Here is a 22,870-nt window from a genome sequence, read left to right as displayed (position 1 = left end):
GGACATGGGGACTGCTGCCTACCTGCCATCCTCCGCCCTCCCCTGGCCTGCAGCTGTCACTTAGACTTGTTTTTAGAAAACAGGATAATGAAATGAGGTGGAAGGACTTGGATGAAATTGAACTGTCTTTGTCCTCAGTTCATGAGGGGGTGTAGACAGGGCTGATTCTGTCAAATTAGTAGGGCATAGCAATGAAATCCCTAACTCATCTCCTTCTGTGCCACCCAAGTAGGGTGAACATTAGCTCCAGTAAGGATGGCCTAACAGAAGTGAGGCTTGATTTTCATCAGTGTTAGTTTTGCTAAGGTCACTGTGTTCTTTTCCAAGAATCAAGGGGGATGTTGAAATAGCCAAGTCATTTCAGGTACTAGAGATGAGGAAAGACTTCAAGTTTGTTAAGGCATACACTTGGCACGTGTCCTTTGTAATTTAGGCTGCATTGAGGGTCCTCAGACCTAAGTGCAGCATCAGAACTCCATGCTCACATGGGACAAGTCCAGCTCCAGGGGTCTCAGAGAAGGCAAGCCAAAAGGTATCAAGTAAGGACATGAAATAAAATGTGTCTCCGCAGTCCTAAACCAATACGTGCAGAGCAGCTTCTACGGAGCCTAGACTGGCCTTCTCTCTCTCTCAGACTGAGAGCTCAGAAGCAGGGAATTCTGCTGTTTATACTTAGAGTATCTGGCACAGAGCAGACCCTTAATCAATGTCTGTGGGATGGATGTGCGAAGAAAGGATCCTGCTGCTCTGCTAGCTACCGCCGTATCTGTGTCATTGTTCCAGCCACATCTCAGGCATTACGTTTTCAGTTAACTTCTTCCTTGGCAACTATTCATTTCTTGGGCTCATTTACAGTTGTGTTTGGGCCCCAGATGTCTACACGGCAAGTCTCCAGAGGAGGCTACCCCTGGCCACAAAGTGTGCTGCACAGCCACGTGCCGCACGGTGCACACTTACAAACCACTGGGCTGGGCAAGAAAAGGGAAGGGAAATCAGAAGCCAGTCTGTTCAGCGGAATAATATGCTCCTAACTTCTTAAGCAGGGTATTCCTGTTCTTTTCAGGTAAGAGTCTACGATCTCTCCAAATACGAGCATGGAGCAGATGATGTGCTGATCTTGGCCACTGATGGACTCTGGGATGTTTTATCAAATGAAGAAGTGGCAGAAGCAATCACTCAGTTTCTCCCTAACTGTGATCCAGATGACCCTCACAGGTTTGTGCATTTCCATGATGGGAGGGTTGTTAATCAAGTGGCGTTTCATCATGTGAAAAAAATAGATAATAATCGTGCAATTTTCATCATTTATGATTCACCATTTATGAGCTGATATAGATGGTTTAGTAACTAAATTGCAAACGGGACTACATTTCTCTTTTTTTGTTGTTTGGGAGTAATCATTTTTAAATTTTTATTGGCGTATAATTGATTTATACTGTTTTGTTAGTTTCAGGTGTACAGCAAAGTGAATATACATATAATACATATACCCTCTATTTTTGTTTAGATTCTGTTCCCATATAGGTCGTTACAGAGTATTGAGTAGAGTTCCCTATGCTATACAGCAGGTTCTTATTAGTTGTTTCTTTCATATATAGTACTGTGTATATGTCAGTCCCAATCTCCCGATTTATGCCTCTCCCACCCCTACCCCTGGTAAACACAAGTTTGTTTCTACATCCATCATTCTATTTTTGTTTCATAAATAAGTTCATTTGTACCTACTGCCCTACCTCAGACTCTGCATATAAGCAATATCATGTTTCTCTGTCTGACTTAAGTTAACTCAGTGTGATAATCTCTGGGTCCATCCATATTGCTGCAGATGGCATTATTTTGTTATTTTTGTATGGCTAATAGTCATATGTATAGTATGTTTGTAGCACATCTTCTTTATCCATTCCTCTGGGTTGTTTCCATGTCCTAGCTATTGTAAATAGTGCTGCAGTGAACACTGGGTTGCATATGCCTTCTGGAATTATGGTATTCTCTGGGTAAGTGTCCAGTAATGGGATTGCTGGACCATATGGTAGTTCTGTTTTTAGTTTTTTAAGGAACCTCCATACTGTTCTCCATAGTGGCTGAATCAATTTATATTCCCACCCACAGTGCAAGAGAGCCCCCTTTTCTCCACCCCCTCTCTGGCATTTATTGTCTGTAGGTTTTTTCATGATGGCCATTCTGATGGGTATAAGGTGATACCTCATTGTGGTTTTGGTTTGCATTTCTCTAATAATCAGTGATGTTGAGCATCTTTTCCTGTGATTTTTGGCTACATTTCTTTCTTTCCTTTTTTTGGCTAAGCTGCTTGGCTCATGGGATCTCAGTTCCCTGACTGGGCCATAGCAGTGAAAGCCCGGAATCATAACCACTAGGTGATTAGGGAACTCCCTACTTTCACAGCCAAATAAAAACTCTCCTTAAGTTAAACCTAGATACATACTTGTATGTATGTAAAGAATACTCTTTCTGAGATATTTCAGCAGTGTATCTTCCTCACAGTCTTCCTTCATATTCTGAAAATGGGAATAACCCAATTTGTGATCCTCCTGGTGAGGATAGCAGACGTTCCCAGTATTGATTTCCATCTATGGGAGAACAGTTTCTTTCAAGAAACATTGGGAAAGGAGAGAAACCTTAAAGTAAGGATTCCGAATAACATTATGGCAGTGTTAATATTCTAAACAACCCTAGGTGACTCAGAAATAAAAAGAAATCCCCTCTAGAGAAAGACATCTTTCACTCAGAACACAAGGAAATAAGTCACCATGAGTAAAAACCAGCAGAAACAACAGACATCATAGTTGGACCTGTAAATACTTCATTATTGGGTTTATCAGCCAAAATACAGAAATAAATACTTTATGTTTCATAAATATTCTTAAAAGCATTGAAAACATGAAAAAGGACAAGAGACTATAAAATGACTGCAAAGATTTTTTAAATAAGAAAATGGAACTTCTAGAGATGAAAAATATAAAAATACGAACTAAAAACTCAATGGATTAAACAGACTGGAGACAGTTGAAGAGCACACTGATGAACTGAAAAACCGATGTGAAGAATCCAGAATATGGCTCGGAGAGACAGAGCGAGGGAAAGCATGAAATTAGACTGAGACTAGGAGGGTGACCTAAAGATGCTGTAAACACAAGTACAAAAGGAAACACTATAGAAAATGGGAAGGAAAAAACCAAGTTCCAATCCAGAAATGCTGAATGATATTAAACCTAAGATGCAGAAAGCCCAATAGATCTCAAGCAGAAGAAATGAAGAGAAAATTTTAAGTAGATATTTCATAATGAAACTGAAGAACTGAAAAAATATACTAAAAGCAGTCAGAAAGAAAGATGAAATAGATACATAAGAACAGCGTTTACACTGATAGCTTACCTTCCAAAAACAACACAGAAGTCAAGACAGTGGAGTTATATCTTCAGCTAGCTAAGAAAAGAAGACCCAGTTTTTTGGATTTTTTATATATACTAAGAAATATCAAAAAAGACGATGAAGTAAAAGCCTTTTGAGGCAGAAAAACACTGAGAAATTTTACTGCCCCCCAGCCTCCTCTGAAGAAATTCTAAAGAATGTCATCAGATGAGAAAAGGAAACGACCCCAGGCGGAAGATGGAGACGTAAAATAGATTATTAAGCTATTGAGTAAATAGGTGGGTATAGTTATATACATTAACTATATAAAACTCCAGTACTCTTGCCTGGAAAATCCCATGGGTGGAGGAGCCTGGTAGGCTGCAGTCCATGGGCTCGCGAAGAGTCAGACACGACTGAGCGACTTCACTTTCACTTTTCACTTTCATGCATTGGAGAAGGAAATGGCAACCCACTCCAGTGTTCTTGCCTGGAGAATCCCAGGGACGGGGAACCTGGTGGGCTGCCGTCTATGGGGTCGCACAGAGTCAGACACGACTGAAGTGACTTAGCAGCAGCAGCAGCAGCAGCAGCAACTATATAAAACAGCAATATGAATGTCTAATGTGAGGTTAAAAATTATATTGAATAAAAATAGCATGATGAATTGGCCGGTGGGTATAGTAATCAGCTAAAGTATGTTATAGTTCTACTTGAAAAGAGATTATAAGTGTTAAACTTTAGACTTTAAATGTGTTTAATAGTAAGAAAATGAATAGAAGAACAGAAAGTATAATTTTCCAACTAGTCAAGGGAAAGAAAGCCCACATTGAATTAAAAAACAAACCTCTAAACAACTTACAAATCACTGTTACACCTTTTGTCTTTTCGGATTTCCTGGAAGTGTGAATTTTGTAGTTACTTGTTCATATGTGAATATTTTACTTTCAGAAATAAAGTTTTAAATTGCTACTGTTTTATATAGGATTGAAAGAAAATTAACTTCTTTATTAAAAAGTTTATCTGTTAAACAACTTACAAATCAAAAAATTATAATAAAAATTAGAAATTACTGGGATTTGAATAATAAGAATACTACATATTAAGACTTCAAAGGCTGAATTTCGAGCCTTTGTCCCCCTAATTTAAGGAGCTATGCATAGGTGAAAAACTCTACACATCCTTGACCCACCAGAAATGACTATATTTCTTCCGTATCATAAAGTCACTTTCCCAACCTTCCCAACCTCCCAGTTCCCCTGATCATAAGAACCCTGCCCATAAGTTCCAGACTCCTGATCACAGAAAAAGGTCCCTAAAACCATAGAGAAGGGTAGTATTTCTCAGAGGAAGACCTAGAGGGTTGATTTGTACTATTGGGCTAGTTCTGCCCATATTACTTACACAAACATGTACCAAAGAGTTCTTATAACTTAGGGTTCTAAGGAACCGCAGAATGGTGCTGTCCACTTGTGGGCTGTGTGGCCTCTTCCTGGGTACAGGCTGTTAGTAAACAACTGTCCTGATTAAAAAATGTAGTTTTGTGATCCTTATTTCAACAACAGCATCTAGATTAAGAATGAAAAAGCAGAATAAACCCATGAAAAGTAATGGAAGGAAAAATTAAAGATAACAGAAGAAGAAATATACAATCAAAAAAATAAGTGATAAAGGCAAAATTTGTTTCTTTAAAACAACTAACACATTATGGAAATGCAAATCAAACCACAGTGACATGCTACTTCACATCCATTAGGCTGGCTATTTAAAAACAAAAGAAGAGAAAATAACAAGTATTGGTGAGAATGTGGAGAAATGGAAACTTCCTGTACATTACTGGTGAGATTGTAAAATGGTACAGCTTCTGTGGACAACGGTATGGAGAGGCCTCAAAAAACTAAACATACAGTTATATCCACCAATTCCACCTCTGGGTATACACCCCGAAAAAACAAAAGCAGGGAGTCAAGCAGATACTTGTACCCCATGCTCATAGCAGCGTTATTCACAGTAACAAAAGGTGGAAACCACTAAAGTGTCCATTGACGAATGAATGAGATAAACAAATCGTGGTTATATAATACAATGGACTATTCATCAGTCTTAAAAAGGAATGAAATTTTCACACATGTTACAGAATGGGTGGACATTATGCTCAGTGAAATAAGCCAGTCACAGACGGACAAATGTTGTATGACTCCACTTACATAAGGTACCTAGAGACAAATACATGTCAAATGTCTCAAATACATAGAGACAGAAAGTACAATGGCTGTTGCTGCTTGCAGGGGTTAAGGGGGTGGGGATGGGGAGTTGGTGTTTAACAGTTATAGTGTTTCGTTTGAGAACAGGAAAAAGTTCTGGAGATAAATGGTGGTGGTGTAAAATGTGAATGTACTTAATGCCACAGAACTACACACTTTAAAGTGGTAAAAATGTTAATTTTTACGTTATGTATATTTTACCACAAAACATAATTTCTCAAAAAAAAGAAAAAAAAAAAAAAAAAATTTTAACAGGGATTTCCCTTGTGGTTCAGCAGTTAAGACTGCACTTCCAGTGCAGGGGGTGTGGGTTTGATCCCATCAGGAAACTGAGATCCCACATGCTGCATGGTGTGGCAAAAGAAAAGAGAAAAACACTAACAAAGTAGATAAATTTCCCACAAAACTAATATGAAATGAGGGGGGCTGGCAAATAAATAATCTTAATAATAGAAAACAGTAATAATTCAGATGTGTGCATGTGTGCTCGGTCGCTTAGTCATGTCCAACGCTTTTGCAACTCCATGGACTGTAGCCCAAGAGGAGCCCATACTGCGAATAGTTTGCCACTTTAATATATCTTGAAGTGAAAGTGTTAGTCACCCAGTCGTGTCCACCTCTTTGTGATCCCTTGGACTACAGCCCACCAGGCTCCTCTATCCACAGGATTTCCCAGGCAAGAATACTAGAGTGGGTTGTCATTTCCTTCTGTAGGGGATCTTTCCAACCCGGGGATGGAACTTGAGTCTCCTGCGTTGGCAAGCAGATTCTTTACCGCTGAGCCCCCTGGGAAGCCCTAACTCAGACGAAGTAGCAATATAAGAGGAAAATGGCTACCCACTCCAGTATTCTTGTCTGGAAAATCCCATTGATGGAGGAGCCTGGTGGGCTACACCCCTTGGGGTCGCAAATAGTCAGACACAACTGAGCGACTAACACACAGTCAATGAACCTAACATATTCTTTAACAGGATCACTGCAAATATATTATTTTTCCCTCAGTTGATCTTTAGAGTAAACAAAATTGTAACCAAAATTATAACCAAAATTCATAGAACTTCACAACCTGATTCCGAGGTATATATGGAAAAACAAAATGCCAAGAATGTTTGTGACATTTCTGTATGGGTCTTACCTTTCTAGATATCAATATGAAATCAGAATAATTAAGACGGTGCAAAAACACTAAAATTGGGTCCTTCCTTCACACCTTACATTAAAAAATCAAGTCCAGGCAAATTAAGACTTAACTGAAAGGAAAAATAAGTACAACTTTTAGCAAATAGCATAGGAGACTATCTATCTTTATGATTTTTATGGTGTGCAATGTGAATGTACTTAATGCCACAGAACTATACACTTTAAAGTGGTAAAAATGTTAATTTTTATAGTATGTATATTTTACCACAAAACATAATTGCTCAAAAAAAAAAAAAAACAAACCCAAAACTTTAACAGGGACTTCCCTTGTGGTTCAGCAGTTAAGGCTGCTCTTCCAGTGCCAGTGCAGGGGGTGTGGGTTTGATCCCATCAGGGAACTGAGATCCCACATGCTGCATGGTGTGGCAAAAGAAAAAAGAGAAAAACTAACAAAGTAGATAAATTTCCCACAAAACTAATAAGAAATGAGGGGGGCTGGCAAATAAAAAATCTTCATAATAGAAAGCAGTAATAATTCAGATGTGGGCGTGTGTGCTCGGTCATAGTTGTAGTAGAGAAGGATTTCTTAAACAAGACGCAGAAAGCACAAACAAGGTAAGATTGATATCCTTGACTACATTAAAATCACCAACTTTTGTTCTTCAAAAGGCAACATAAAAGGAATAAAATGACAAGGCAGGAACTGGGAGGAGATCCTTGCAACTTATATAACCACAACGAGATTCATACCCATAAAATATAATGAACTCTCACAGATCAAGAAGGACAACACAAATAACCCAATAAAAATGAGCAAGAACTAGTCATCACACAGAAGAAAATTAATGGCCAATAAATATATGAAAAACACTTCAACAGAGGAGTAGAAATAATTAAAAACATGGAGAACAAATGCAGATGGGTTTGTGAATTTGTACATAGACTCTGAAGACAGCTGGGTATATGCATACCCTGTAAACCAGAAGCTCCATGGACTCCTAAGTCTGTGCCCTGGAGCACTGGTTCTTAAAGTGTAGTCTTTGGGCTACATGGCATCAACATCATCTGAGAACCTGTTAGAAATACAAATTTCAGGCTCAAACCCAGATCTATCAAATAAAACTCCAATGGTAGGACCCAGGTATCTGTGTTTTAACAAACAACCCAGGTGTTTTGGGTTTTTTTTTTTTTTTCTGGTGCTGGTATAATTCAATTCATACAAAAAGCTATCCATACAGTTGTTTTTTTGATAAAAATTGGAAGCAGCCTGCATGGCCAACCAGAGGATAGATAAACAAAGGACAGAATAATTCACAGCCCCCAGATGTGAATGAACCAAAGCTGTGATCTTTAACAGGGAAGAATCTCAAAGACACAATGTTGAATTTAATAATCCAGTCATATAAGAATTCACATATTACGATTCTATTTACATAAAGTGGAAAATGAATCACTTAGGGATGCAGATATTAAAATTACAAAGAGCATTAACACAAAATTCAGTTAATGGTTACCTTGGGAAGAGAAGTGGCAGAGGGAGATACGTGCTTGAGGAGGAGTCCACAGAGAGCTTCTGAGACATTTACTGATAATGTTTTGTTTCTCTAGCTACATGGCAGGTACATGACTGCTCATGTTACTTGTAGACTCTTCATTTGCTATATACATTTGTTTGTATGCCAGCTGTGAGAGGTAGCATAGTCCAATGGTTAATAGTATGAATCTAGTCATTTAACCTGAGGTTAAATCCTGGTTCTGCCCCTTCTAGACTTTGTGACATTGGGGAAAATTTCTTAACCTCTCCATGTCTCAGATTCTTCATCTGTAAAATGGAAGTTCCAGTAGTCCTAACCTAAAGCTTGCACATCTGCTAAGTCACTTCAGTTGTGTCCAACTCTTTGCGACCCTATGGACTGTAGCCTGCTAGGCACCTCTGTCCATGGGATTCTCCAGGCAAGAATACTGGAGTGGGTTGCCATTTCCTCCTCCAAGGGACCTTCCTAACCCAGGGATCAAACCCAAGTCTCTTACATCTCCTGCACTGGCAAGCGGGTTCTTTACCACTAGCGCCAGCTGGGAGGCACTGACCTAATGCTTGTATTAATATATAAAGTGAATTGTCTGATATATAATAAGCACTACTGGGTATTTGTTGTCGTTATTCTATATTTTTTGCTATTTTTATGTGTTTCATATATTTCACAACAACAACAACAAAAAACTCCTTCAGGAAAAAAAGCTAGACATTCTCTCTTTCTAAGAGTTGTTTGGTATAATTTTTCCCAGGTGGAAAGCAATTGATGGTACAGGAAGCAAGATTATTTTACTTGAATTTGAATACATTTTTTTCCTGTTGAGCTTTTCGTTTTAATCTGTATCCTACTTGTTAGCAACATTCTCCTGTTGATTTTTCCCTACTGTAATTATTTTTGTGAAGCTTTGCAAAGCCATCTGATAGGTATGAGTCAAAAGGCACCCAGTATTTTTTAAAATCTCTCTAAGCTGGCTTGGTTTTGCTTACCAGCTCCTATCTCCATGGCAACAAATCTGCCCTCCAGGGAGTCGTACCTGTGGGCAGTGCTGTCACTGGGCAGGTGCATGCCAGGTCAGAGCCAGTTCCTAGCTTCATGAGCTCTGTTACCTACAGAGCAGGCTTACACAGATCTCTGTGGAACAAAAGGGCAGGAAAGAAAAGCCTGTGAATTTGCCTTTCAGGGAAAATGGCAAACCAACACCTAAGAAAGAATTCTGTATCAGATAGAGGAATGGGCGAAAGAAAAAGTTATTAAATGGGCACAGTTTTATTGCTAAGAGATGGAATACCTGGCTGGACATCAGAAAAATTCTGGTTGGTTTTTGAAATCTTAAAACTGTGAGACCTTATGGGGGAGGGTATCTTCTTTGCCAAATAATTCCCATTCAGATTCATTCGATTGGAAAATACTGAAGACCTATTTTGTAAGCCATGGCCTGCTAGACACTGGGGAAGAATTTGTGAAGAAAACAGATCTCTTGGAGTTTAAAGTCTAGAGGTTACAAAAGCATAAGGAAGTTACAATATGAATGACTAGAGGGATGGCACAAGGGCCAGGCAAGAAAGCTTCCCACTCGGAGGGACGTCTGAACTTAAACGTGAGGCATAACAGAGAATGTGCCAGGCAATGCAGGCTGGGGAGACACTGGGGAGGGGGACAGGGTGATTTTCAATGAACCCAACAGTCGGTATGACTACCTGGGCTTAGCGTGGGGTAATCTCTGTGTGAGAGGTGGATGGTGCAGGTCATGTCAGACCTCAAGCACTCACGAGATAAATGAATGTGAAGATTACAGGGAGGAAGACAGTCTGTGATAACGAAATGGAATCTGTGTAACTTGTTCATTCTAATCCATAATCAGAAAACATTCTGGTCAATCTGATGGTGAAAATATGACGTGTGGATTGCTGCCCTACCCCCCTCTGTGCTCCTTAGTAATTTAAGCCATATTGGGAAATCATACAGTCTTATTTTATTTCAAACTCATGACTTGGGCGTTATGTAAAATGATGTTGGTCTTTCCTGTGTGTGATGTCCTTGCATGTAACTGTGAGCTTTGGAAGGAGGGAACCATGTTCACGTGGAGGCTTAGGGTGTCTCATTGGGAGGCCCGTGGAGAGCTTAGTCCCAAAAGCCACAGTGGTGGGCTTCCTGATGGTGCCCTCCTGACTGGGACCTGTTCCATCTTTTCATGCCAAAGAGAAATAGGATTGGAAGTTGTCCTGGTCAGTTTTAGCCTAAGTCATAATTTCTGTGATGAAGACAGACCTGCTATCATTGCCTCCCCGTGGCTCTAGGTGCTCCTCCGCCAGGAGGAGTCATTTCTCCCCAGATGTAGCCCAGGACCACAGATCTGCCCGTGTAATCACGTGAGTAGCTGGAATGGAGGGTGCCTGGGTCCACACCCGAGGAGGCTCACCAGGCCGGCCAGTCGTTTGATAGAGAATGAGCATGGGAGATGCAGCCCCAGGGTGGGCGCCTGAGAGAGGAAGGCAGCAAAGCAACAGCTCAGCACATGCTGCTGCTTTTGACATTTTGAATGGCCTGTTTCATTTTGAGTTTTGCTGTGTTTGTCCAGTTTGTCTAGAAATTCAGCAGGTCAGGAGGAGGCAGGGCATTAGCCCTGTGACAGGAGGGCTTTTAGGTTTTGCCATTTGATGATATAGCTTTGGTCTGTCTTATGTGTACATTTTTTCTTTCTCTTCTCTTTGTGACAGCCATTCCTGACAAACTGCCAGCATTGTTTTCCTCTGATGATATCCTTTACAATAAAAAATTTAAAATAGCATCTCTCCTTCTAGGGTGCCTTGTGAGGGAAAAGGTAATTAAGAGAAAGATACGTTTGCAAAGTTCTAACCCTGGCACTATCTTCTCTGGCAGAGGTGGGGTAAAAATGAGCTGTATGCCCTTCCTGACCCCAGTGTATCTTATTAAGTCCTTTGGCTGTTTTGAACTATCTTGACAAAGGAATCAGAAAATTAAAAGGAGGCTTTGTGAACAAGCCAGAATATGAGTGCAGTGGCTCTTTTTTTCTTTTTACTGGGTCATGCCCTGAAGTGAAGCAGTGCTGGCATCTCTGTGCATCATTTGTGGAGTCATGGAATGAGCTGTTGATAAGAAGTATACTCAGTCCACATTCTCAGATGGGGTGGTTGGAAGTCATGGAGGCTGGGCTACACAACCTGTCACTGTCTATACTCATCCTGGTAAGATTCTCATATGAGGCCTAAACATCCTGCAAACTTTGGAAAGGGTGCTCTGAGAAAGGCCCAGAAGGGATTTTCTGAAGCAAAATATCCCTCTGTAAGGCTGGGGGTATAGTGGTGGATCTCCTGGAAAGAATATTCAAAATGGAGGCAAGTATGTCATCACGCAAAGAAGATGCTTAGTAATCTGCTAGAAAGGAATAAAAATTGTCAAAATTGCTAAAGGAGAAAGGTGTGGGCAAAGCTGAGTGGACTTAAGGCCAAAGAACAGTCAACCACACATGAAAACGTGGCGTGGATTCACATTCCAAGTGCCCAGGTAAGACCTGGCAAGGATTTTTTTTTTTTTGCCCAGGGTTGCAAAGAGTCGGACACGACAGAGTGACTTCACTTTTCATTTCCCAATATCTCTTTGTGGAAACCTCATCATGGCGACTTGGATCTAATGACCCTCAGCCCTCTGCCGTGACATTCGAGGGGCTTATTAAGGGGTACTGAATCTATAAATACCAACATACTGTAAATTCCATACAACATCTCCCTAATGAGAGAAGACGCCTTCTTGACGGTCACACCTTAAGTGTTCTTCACCTCCATGCTCTCCTCAGCTCAGTAAACTGTGTGCCTTGATAAGGAAGAGATTAATCAGTGGAAAGTTAAAACACCCACCAACACTGACGCCAGGATACTAGTGCAGGTCCTACATACCTTGATAATGTGAAACCTACTTTGGCAGAAGACAAAGGTCCTTCTGATGAAATCTTTCTGTGAGCTGCCTGAGCTTTTCCCAGTGCCATTTCATTTTGAAGAACTATGACTCAGGACTTGCCTAGTGGTAGAGTGGATAATAGTCTGCCTGCCAATGCAGGGGACATGGGTTCGATCCCTCGTCCGGGAAGATTCCACATGCCACGGAGCAACTGAGCCTGTGGTGCCACAACTCCCCAACAAGGGAAGCCACTGCAATGAGAAGCCCGCACACCACAAGTAGAGAGTAGCCCCGCTCGCTGCAACTGGAGAAAGCCGATGTGCAGCAGTGAAGACCCAGCGCAGCCAAAAATTAAAAATTTTTTCAAATAAAGAAAAACTATGCCTCAAATGTGAAAAGGAAGGGTTCCCCTTCATTTGCTCCATCCCTGGCCCCACCCTCATAGCAGTTACAGGTTTTAAGAACAAACTGGTGAGTGAGTGATCTCGTGTTGAAGACTTGAGAAAATCTGCATTTTTGCTTTGTTCTCAATGTTGAGCATATTCAGATCTGGGAACGTGGATGTCAGCCCACCATTCTGCCCTTGACAGCCTCTGAACCGCCCACTGCTGGGCCCATCTCCCCTTCCTCGGTGCTACTGATGTGGCCATTGATGCAGAACTGCGTGGACCCTTAGTTGGAACATCAGGTCATTTTAAAGGGCTTGCCAGAGACAATGGAGAAGAAAATGGTCTGCTATGCCCCCTCCTACTGATATGTTGCTATGTGGAATTTGAACTAAAATAAACACACACCACCTTGAGAAAACCAGGAAGCCAGTGCCAGGGGCAGAGAAGTGGACGAGGCCTGGTGGGTGTTCTCACCCTCTCTGGCAGGGGTGGTGAGCTCTCTCCAGTCCACGGCCTTGGACCTGCTGACACACAAACCCACAGGGGACAGAGTGACAGTGTTGTGGGCCCGGCTATCACTGTTTCCGCATCCTAGAGTACTCTGCGTGAATGCAGTCCCCGTGCACCGGGCAGGCAACAGAAGCAGAACCTTCAGGGGGTTCAGAGCCAGAGCCCGTGGCTTGGCTCTCAGCAGTAAGCCTGAGCTGAGCCTCCTCCCAGGGCCAGTTGCCTGATTCTAAGCACAACAAAGAGCCCCTCCAGGTCACCCCCCACCTACCCGGTCACCATTGATCCCTGCTGACAAATGTTCCCAAGCTTGGGAGGGCTTTTCCACCTCTTCAGTCTCAGGGGCCTGCTCAGCAGGCAGAGAGGCCTTCTCCTATTCCCATCCCCACCCCCTCCCGGTTACTGCTGGGCCACAGTAGATGGGAGGCTGCCTTTTATTTGCAAATATTTGGAACCCATTAATTCCCCAGTTCCTGCCTCCCTCTTGTAAGACCCTGTCTGTACCATTCAAATGGCAAAGAGAAGTTCCTCCCAAGAATTGTTGGCTTTAAGGCAGGGTTACAGCTTGAGGCCTGACACAGACTTACTTTTGACACTCTGCTGCTGATTCAGATGTGGTCTTGTGGGAACAGACTCTGCAAAAGGTACAAAACTTTTGGTGGGGAGAGAGGCATTTTGTGTCTCATGAGGAAAATGGTTTAGGAAGGATCTTGTTTCTCTCCGCAGGACCTTTGAGGCCTGTGCTAGCATTATTCCAGATGCACAAGTCAAAAAGAGGGGCTCTGAGAAGCTAAGGAGTTTCTTCAGAGCCCCCCTCCGCCCACCATGTGGGTGGTGCTGCACCCAGGATAGGACCCCAGGCATCCCAGCCTCCCACAAGGATGCCTTCATGTGCCCCACCCAAGAGGTGAGAGAACTAAGTGCCTGGAGATGGCAAGGTGGATGGAGGATTTACCGACCGGCTTCACTGCACCCCCCCGCCCCCCGCCCACTTTAGCATCAGTGGTTCTGAAAAGAGCTTCTGGCCTTCAGCGGTCCTTCAGCTCCTCTTCCTTCTTGGCTTTACTTCCCTCCCCTGCTGATCCTGCTCTGACCTGAGGAAACCTCTGTGCCAGGCCCTGTGCGGTGGCCAAGTCAGGGCCCCCTCCCCTTCCCAACACCTCCTCCCCAACGCCCCAGCAGCCATCTCTTTCAGCAGAACCCAGCCAATCAATATGGAAAGTGTCGGCCAGAGAAGAGAAACGCTCTCCAAGTACACACCTTGTCTCCTTGGGAGACTCTTTGTTCAGAGGGCTGAGTGCTCCAGCTCCTCCCGCACTGCTTCCCCAATGCGATCTGACCTTCTGAGTGAGACCCTAGGTCCTGGCCCTGCTGCCGCCCCACATCCAGCTCCGGGAATCACAGGCTTCTCAGTGGTCCCACCCGGTCCTGGCTGAGGTGTACCAGAATCCTCATCCCTTCTACTGCCTTCAGCTGCACCGTGTTCTCTGCAGCTCTCTTGTATATGTGCTGATATTTCGTGTTTTGACTTCAGATTTTCTCCTGTGGCTCCCTTCACCCCTCACTCTGTGGTGTGTTTGTGCTCAGCCTCAGCAGCAGACTCAGGAGAGCCCTCCTGTCTTACTGCCATGTGACACATTCTCTCCCTTTGTTACCAAACCAGGCAGCCCATGTCAGATAGAAACTGGAGGAGAATGAAATGGGAGAGAGGAGAAGCAGCCCTTTCCCTCCAGAGAAAATGTTTCTTCTTCTCCCTGAGCACCAGTCTTGAGATAAAGCAACCCTACAAGTGATTTCATGCCTGGGGCAAGATGGTGCTTGAAGGATGCTGGTGAGCTCTGAAGTGTCCCCCAACCTGGCTGAGATTGGAGCTGGGGCACGAAACCTTTTCCTAACAACTCGGTGCCTGGGGTTGTGTTGAGTTTGTCAGCTTATAAGGAAAGCTCTCCACAGGTGGCTTCATTTTTACCTAAACACCGTTTGTGACTTTATTTCAGTATTGCGTCTCCTGTACATGAAGGTACCCCATTCTAGAGGTTAGCTGCAGTCTCCAGCTATTGCCAGCGGCATCTGATCAGTGTGCCCTTCAATAGTCCTCGCAGAAGGCTCTTTTATGGGGAGATGTTGCATTCACTAGGGAAGCCTAGCAAAGAGAAGTCGGTGGAGGACGCTGGGCTCTTGGCCACAGTGTTAGAAGAAATGGTCCAAGGCGTTCTCCCTAAGCTTCCCGCTCAAGTGGAAACAGCCTTCCCGCAGCACATGGATGATGGCAAGGACCTGATGAAACAGGTTCTGTGAGGAGGTGCTGGGTAGGCCTACCACATGGAGAAAGAGTGAGGTTAAGTCTCACACCTCTCCTGGGGCCTGGGGATCCTAAGCCAAGAAATTCACCTAAAATGTGTTCTAGAACTGGAGGAACCCCAGTAAAGGCACATTTTTGAATCACTGTAGATAACCTTGGGCACACAGTAAACAACCCTACTGAAGAGAAGCCTCTATCTTACCTTTAAACCTAGCATGAGAAACGATAACTAGAAAGAATAACAGAGCCTTCCCTCTATCCCTCCCCCACCAAAGAAAACCTAATAGAGCAGGTTGAGAGAAACTTTAAACATTTACAAATAGAACCATAAGGTAAAGAAGAGGTGGATTTGGAAAAGAACCAAATGGAAATTTGCAGTGGTGAAAAACAGGTAATTGAAATAAAGGAACTCACTGAGTAGACTGAATAGTAAACTGCTAAAGTATGAATTAGTGAATTTAAAGATATTACCAAGCTTACTAGTGGTTCAGCTGGTGATGCAATTTCTGTATGTATGAATGAATGATGGCAAAAATAAATTTAAAATAGCAGTTTTTATAATAAGTAGGCTTAATTTGGGGAGAAGGCAATGCCAACCCACTCCAGTACTCTTGCCTGGAAAATCCCATGGACAGAGGAGCCTGGTGGGCTGCAGTCCATTCACTAAGAGTCGGACACAACTGAGTGACTTCACTTTCACTTTTCACTTTCATGCATTGGAGAAGGAAATGGCAACCCACTCCAGTGTTCTTACCTGGAGAATCCCAGGGACGGGGGAGCCTGGTGGGCTGCCGTCTATGGGGTCGCACAGAGTCAGACACGACTGAAGTGATTTAATAGCAGCAGCAGCAGGCTTAATTTTATCTTAGTAAAGGTGAGGTTTTAATTAGCTATCTACCAATAATAAAATACAACTAAAATAATACAAACAAGTCCTACAGTGCCTTGTGGATTTTCTCAACAAGTATCAGCGTAAGAAGGTAGCATAGAAAATGACTATGATTTCTTGCCTAAGAGACTGGGGACAGTGTTATAACTGAGGATGACAGATGGGGAAGTGCTGCCTTGACAGTGAAACTAAGTTAACATTTATTGACTCCTCCTGAAGAGTCTCTTCTGGGATCTACCAAGGAATGTAAGGGCTGTGCCATGTGTCACGGAAGCCCAGACACAACAGGAGAACTTGGGAGTATGCAGTGGTGTAGGAGCCCCCCGACAATCTACTCTCACCCCTACCCCAGAAAAAGAGGAGAATTCAAGAATAAAAGGCATGAGGTATGAAGGATAAAGAAAATGGTCACAAGTGTAGTACTTGTGCTGAAGAAAGGTCAAGTGGAATGAGTTTGGAGAATTTTAGGAGGTCAGATTGGGAGGGTATTGGACATACTGGTAAGAGACTGGGGAAGAAAAGGGGAAGAAATTGACGAAGCAAAAATGGATTTCTCTACCAAGATTTCACCTAAGGGAAGACAGAATGAATGATAACGAGAAATGCAGGCTCAAAGGAAGTTTTCTTAGCATGGGCAGTAAGCAGCTTTGAGAATAAAACTTTAACTTTCTAGAGTCTTTAATAAATCAAGTCTCTAATAAAACTTTAATTTTCTAGAACCCTTTACCCAGGGTTCATGGGTAACCATCTTTTCTAGGTGACCTAATGCTGCTTTTTAAAATACCAAAAACTAATTTTGACCCTTTTTTCAATACCCAAAATCTCCAGCAATAGCAATATCAGGATAGTCTCTTGCCTTTAACTATGGATGGTACTCTTATGTGTACTTAAATGAAACAAAGTAGGCACTTTTTTGATTTTAGCTTTTTATTGAAGTTTAGATGATTTACAATATTGCATGAGTTTTAGTTTTAAGTGTACAGCAAAGTGATTCAGTTATACATATATCCACTTTCTTAGATTCTTTTATATATACATATGTAAGTTTTAAATACATATATATTTTTTCAGACTCTATTCCATTATAGGTTATTCTAAGATACTGAATATATATAGTTCCTTGTTTATCTATTTTATACAAAATAGTGTGTATCTGTTAATCTGATACTCCTAATTTATCCCCTCACCCCTTCTCCCTTTAGTAAGTTTGTTTTCTGTGTCTGAGTCTGTTTCTGTTTTATAAATGGATTCACTTATATTTTTAGATTCTACATATAAGTCATTTAATATTTTTCTTTCTCTGACTTCACTTAGAATGATATCCCCTAGGTCCATCCATGTTGCCACAATGGCAATGTTTTATTCTTTGCTATGGTAGTCTAGTGTGTATATCAGTGTATATACATCTTCTTTATCCATTCATCTGTTGATGGGCACTTGGGTTATTTCCATGTCTGGGCTATTGTAAGTAGTGCTGCTGTGATCACTGGGATGCATGTATCTTTTCAAACTGGAGTTTTCATCTCTGCGTATGTGCCCAGGAGTGGGACTGCTGGGTCATATGGTAGCACTATATTTTTTTTTTTTTTTTTTTGAGGAACTGTTCTCCATAGTGGCTACACCAGTTTGCTTTCCCACAAGCACAATGTAGGAGGACTCCCCCTTTTCCACACCCTCCCCAGCATTTATTATTTGTAGACTTTTTGATGGTGGCCAGCTTTCTAAGAAAGCAATGGCACCCCACTCCAGGACTCTTGCCTGGAAAATCCCATGGCCGGAGGAGTCTGGTAGGCTGCAGTCCATGGGGTCTCGAAGAATCGGACACGACTGAGCGACTTCACTTTCACTTTTCACTTTCATGCATTGGAGAAGAACATGGCAACCCACTCCAGTGTTCTTGCCTGGAGAATCCCAGGAACGAAGGAGCCTGGTGGGCTGCCATCTATGGGGTCGCAGAGTCAGACATGACTGAAGCTACTTAGCAGCAGCAGCAGCTTTCTAAACGTAAAAGGCTAAGATCTAGACCCTGGGCAATCACCATGATAATAAACATCACCTGATGTTGCTGGTAGCCTTTCCCTGTGAGGTTATATTCAGACCCACAATTTAATATAAAACCAAGAATAACCTGGGGTTATAAACACGGTATTTAGGTGGCAGTATGTGGATAGGGGGACATTTATTAGGCTCTTTAGCCAAAGGCCTCGTTGGAGTCCTTTCTGTTTACTTTCTGATCTCAGTAGGAAGAGGACCCTCAGAGAGGTCCTACTGGTGGCCTCTGCCCTCAGGCATACCTTAAGAGCCTTCTACCTCAAAACTAATCATTCTAACAATATGAGTACCAGAGGGCATATCTCCCACTCACCTATCAGCCATTCTCTAGGAGAAAAGTCATTTATTTTGTGTTAATATTAAAAAAACAGCCCCTCTCTGCCACCTGTAGTATGTGCCTCACTTCTCTCCACTACCTGGGTTGAGTAAACTTGAGTCTCAAAGATTCTACAGCCTGGAATCTTAACTGTCCTGAGATCATCTGCTACAAACTTTGTTCTTAAGTAATGTAATGACAGGACTAGATTCTGGTCTCTTCTAACATGAGTCAGGTTAATCCATAAGGACTTTTAACAGAAGAAATACAGGAGGCTTCTGATGTTCTGAATTCTACAACTCACAGTTCTGAAGGCCAGGCTGAGTGACATTCCAGCAGGGAAAGGCCATAGTAACATTAGGGTGGCCTGCTATTCAAGGTCCACAGGCTGGCTTCCAAGAGGCCTTCCTTACAGAGTGACAGTTACTATCTTGGTGATGTACCAGAGTCTGGCTTTTAGTTTCTCCAGTTCAGAAACTGGTTTAATCGACATACAAAGAACAGATTCATTATCAGGGCTGGGCTCACCTTAACCAAGCTTTCATGACTGATCTGCAGACTTCAGAAATGCCAGTTGATATTTAAATGGAGAAACAGGACTTATGTTCTTCAAGTACAAATGTCAAGCTCATTCTTTTTCTGTCAGCATGCCTACATAGGGAGGCAGATCGTAGTTAGAAGGTTATACAGTGAACATGAAATCAGAATAAAGGTAAACTCTGTGCTGTATGGCAGAGGCTCCTCACTAAACGTGGCCCGACCAGTGGAACTAAATTTCTTTGCAGTCTCTCGGCTAAGACTCCCTACCTCAATCGGTATTTGGACAGACACCTGCCAATGTGTTTTTCTCTTTGGTTTAGGCCTCAAGGCTAATCCAGGCTACATACACCCAAATCACCTCCCACATCAGTCTTTCTCTAGATTTTAATACTTTTCATCCATTTATCATAGGCATTATTCTTCTTTTCATTTATGGTTAAATCTCAGTGAGCAATCTTATTTTCAAATCCTTGGGGGCCCCTCACTATACTTGCAGTGCTGAACAGAAGAGCATGGCATACTGACAGAGGTGGATGAGACAGATGGCCCACACCAAGGCTTCTCTGCCCGGCGCCAGTAAAACCAACCGTCCCACTTTTGCTGGGTTCCTTCTTACTCGTGCTAGCGTATTTTTCTTTAAATCAACTCGCTTTTTAAAAACAAATAAAAAGGAGATTTGCCCTACCAGAAATGGAAAATGACCACCCTTTGGCCTAAAAGCAATGTGGCTCTAAAAATAAACACATTGGAAACAAAACCTGTTTTTCCCATGTACTTCTTTAGCTGGAGACTGCCATAGAAAGCGCTGAGCCTGAGCAGATGTGTGTTAAAGGTACACCAGCACTAAACCGGGACTCTCTCACTGACATCAAAATTCTCAAAAGAGAACTGAGCAGGAGAACAGTTTAGGTTATTTATTGTATGTCCAGCTACCACCTAAATAGTAATCTCACATTAGGTACCCCACATTTGGGGAAAAGATGGCCTTGGCTTTTTGCTGCTTTGCTGTTCTTTACTCACTAAGTCATGTCCAACTCTTTTGTGACCCCATGGACTGTAGCTCGTCAGCCCATGGGATCTCCCAGGCAAGAATACTGGAGTGGGTTGCCATTTCCTTATCCAGAGGATCTTCCTGGCCTGGGGATCAAACCCACATCTCCGGCATTGCAGGCGGATTCTTTACCTGTGCCTGTGTGCTAAGTCACTTCAGTCATGTCTGACTCTGCGATCCCATGGACTGTAGTCCAATAGGCTCCTCTGTCCATGGGATTCTGTAGGCAGGAATACTGGGATGGGCTGCCACGCCTTCCTCCAGGGGATCTTCCCGACCCAGGGAAACTGTCTACACAGTCTGTAGTAATGCCTCCTTCCCAGCCTCTCCCGAACGCCAGTCCTGCCCGACATCACACTGACCATGTCATCTGTGCTTCTCCCTGCACAGGTACACGCTGGCAGCTCAGGACCTGGTGATGCGTGCCCGCGGTGTCCTGAAGGACAGAGGATGGCGGATATCCAATGACCGACTGGGCTCAGGAGACGACATTTCTGTATACGTCATTCCTTTAATACATGGAAACAAACTGTCATGAAAACAGCCCAGGGTTTTGGAAGGACAGGAGGGATGAAAGCTGGGATGCCTCTGGGCAGGGCTGGGTTGGGGAGTGCCCCAGCACAGTTCCAAGTGATGCCACCCCTTCCCAGCCCAGGTGGGGAGCTTGCTGCTGAAAGGCCTCTGGCTGAGCTTCAGGACGACCCTTGGGTTTCAGTTTCCTCTTTAGAAACAGGTCTGGATACACGAAAGAGCAAAACATAAAGGCTGCTACTGAGTGTTGTGTTTCTTTTTGGTTCCTTTCGTAGGCCTCCTAGGTGGCCATGGCCCATCTCGGGGGCACCTACATCATATTTATTTTATCTGCAGTAGCTGGGGCAGCCACTTTCGGGTGGTCACTGGCAGAAGACTCCTCAGCCCACCCAGCTGCCAACCTCTCTACGGGTTAACAGTGCTGCATTGGAGTGCTGGGGATCACGCCTCAGAAGATGGACGCGCCCATCTTCTCGTAAGCCTGAGATGTCTTTCAGGGAACACTATCTGTGTGTCTATGTGTCTTTATTCGTTTTTGGTAATGGTGGGGTGCGGCAGGGATGTTTTTCTGATAGTCCTTGAATCTTAATTGTTTCCCTTCCATAGAACAGACCTGGGACTTTCCAGGCCCCTGCTGAGGAATCTGTGTGTCCAAGTCTGGCTCGGACCGTCCCCACATCCTGTAGCCTACACCGCCCAGACAGCCATCTGGAGCTGTGCCCTGGCTGACAGAGTTCAATCTTTGTTATGTAACAGTTTGTTCCTGAGTTGGTCTTTCTCACCAAATCAATGTGCTTTCATGAAAATATGAGTAGTTCTTTGGACCAGTGGTTCCTCTGTCATCTTCATGGGTCCCCCTGGTATGGTTTTTGGTTTCTCTCTGAGAGCCTGGGTGTTCATTTCTGGATTGGTTGGCCCTCCCCCCACCCGCTGGGCCATAAGGATACACACGAAGCAGTGTTGAATCGAGTGGTGTAGACATTCCTTATGTCAATCAGCTCACCACACCTCACTGGAGGATCATTCCTCCACCTAGATCCCAGGTTCTGAGGGTGGGGGCTGTCCCCAAGCCCACGTCAAATAATGTGTTAAGGATCAATAGCAGCAGTCTTATTAGCTTCACCATCATATTTGGGCAAGACCCACTCAGAATGGCCATGTAATAAAAGTGCATTTGAATCGGGTTGACTGGTCCTCATCAGGCTGTGTGCCCTGTTCCTTCTCCATGGAAGCATGTCCCAGCCCCCCAGGTACCGAGACCTCTTCCCTCTCCCTCCACCTCTAGGTGTTCCTCACAAGAGCAGCATTGGACAGATCAGATCTACCTGCTGCTTCTCTGCCGGGAGGACTCACAAAAGAGTTCTAGGAATCATTTCTATCTCTTAGGCAGATGGCTTCTCGGTATGGGTCCAGTCACCAAGTCTTCTTCCTGTAGACCATAGACCTCCTGAGGTAGCATCACCATCTTGGCTACTTTTTGTAATAAAAACATGCTCCCCCCAACACCATTAAAGAAAAAAAGTCATTGCTGTGATTCCCCCAGAAGGCTGGAGAGTCCGTTCCACTTCCTGTGTGTTCGAATCCCTTCCCCAGAGCACGAAGATAGTTTCCCCAAAGGGAAAGATAACTTTCCTCTGGGATAATCACCTGCATTTACATTCCTAGAATGTAAATATCCTCTGAGGAATGGCCTGGAGCCTTCCTACTTAGAAATGTGTTCATCCCACAGTGTGGAAACAATGCCTGGTCTTGTGGGTGAAGTGTGGTGGGAATTTACCCACCAAGTGTTTGCCAAAATGTTGCCTGCGAAGAACTGGACCGACATTTCCTTTGTCAGGAGACATCTTCATCTCATGGCTTCCGTCCTCCTTCAGTAAACCTTAGCCACCCCCAGGGACAGCTCTATGGGGAGAAGTCTGTGGTAGACAGCCTGCTGCTCTCGGGAAATGTGCAGGCATCCTGCAGCAGAGTGGTCCACTTTCTGTTGCTGCGCTGACTCTCAAAACCATGTACAAATTCGGAAACTTGAGAAAGTTTTCCATGGAGGACTCTGAGCCACCTTCTTTGGGA

At 43.4% G+C, this 22,870-nt stretch overlaps 1 protein-coding gene across 1 annotated transcript in view; it reads left to right on the top strand.

Annotated features, from left to right (window-relative positions):
- PPM1H (protein phosphatase, Mg2+/Mn2+ dependent 1H) overlaps positions 1-21,045 on the top strand; it is a 306,473-nt gene extending 285,428 nt beyond the window's left edge. Inside the window, exons 9-10 of the mRNA XM_005886919.3 lie at positions 1,064-1,215; positions 20,660-21,045. Of these exons, the coding sequence (XP_005886981.2) occupies positions 1,064-1,215; positions 20,660-20,807 (300 nt within the window). The 3' untranslated portion in view covers positions 20,808-21,045. The remainder of the gene's footprint in view (positions 1-1,063; positions 1,216-20,659) is intronic.
- Positions 21,046-22,870: the final 1,825 nt, after the last annotated feature.

Source organism: Bos mutus, chromosome 5 (genome assembly GCF_027580195.1).
Source record: "Bos mutus isolate GX-2022 chromosome 5, NWIPB_WYAK_1.1, whole genome shotgun sequence".
Classification (NCBI taxonomy): Eukaryota; Metazoa; Chordata; class Mammalia; order Artiodactyla; family Bovidae; genus Bos; species Bos mutus.
Note: the sequence above shows the minus strand (reverse complement) of the source record. Positions and strands in the feature narration are given on the sequence as shown.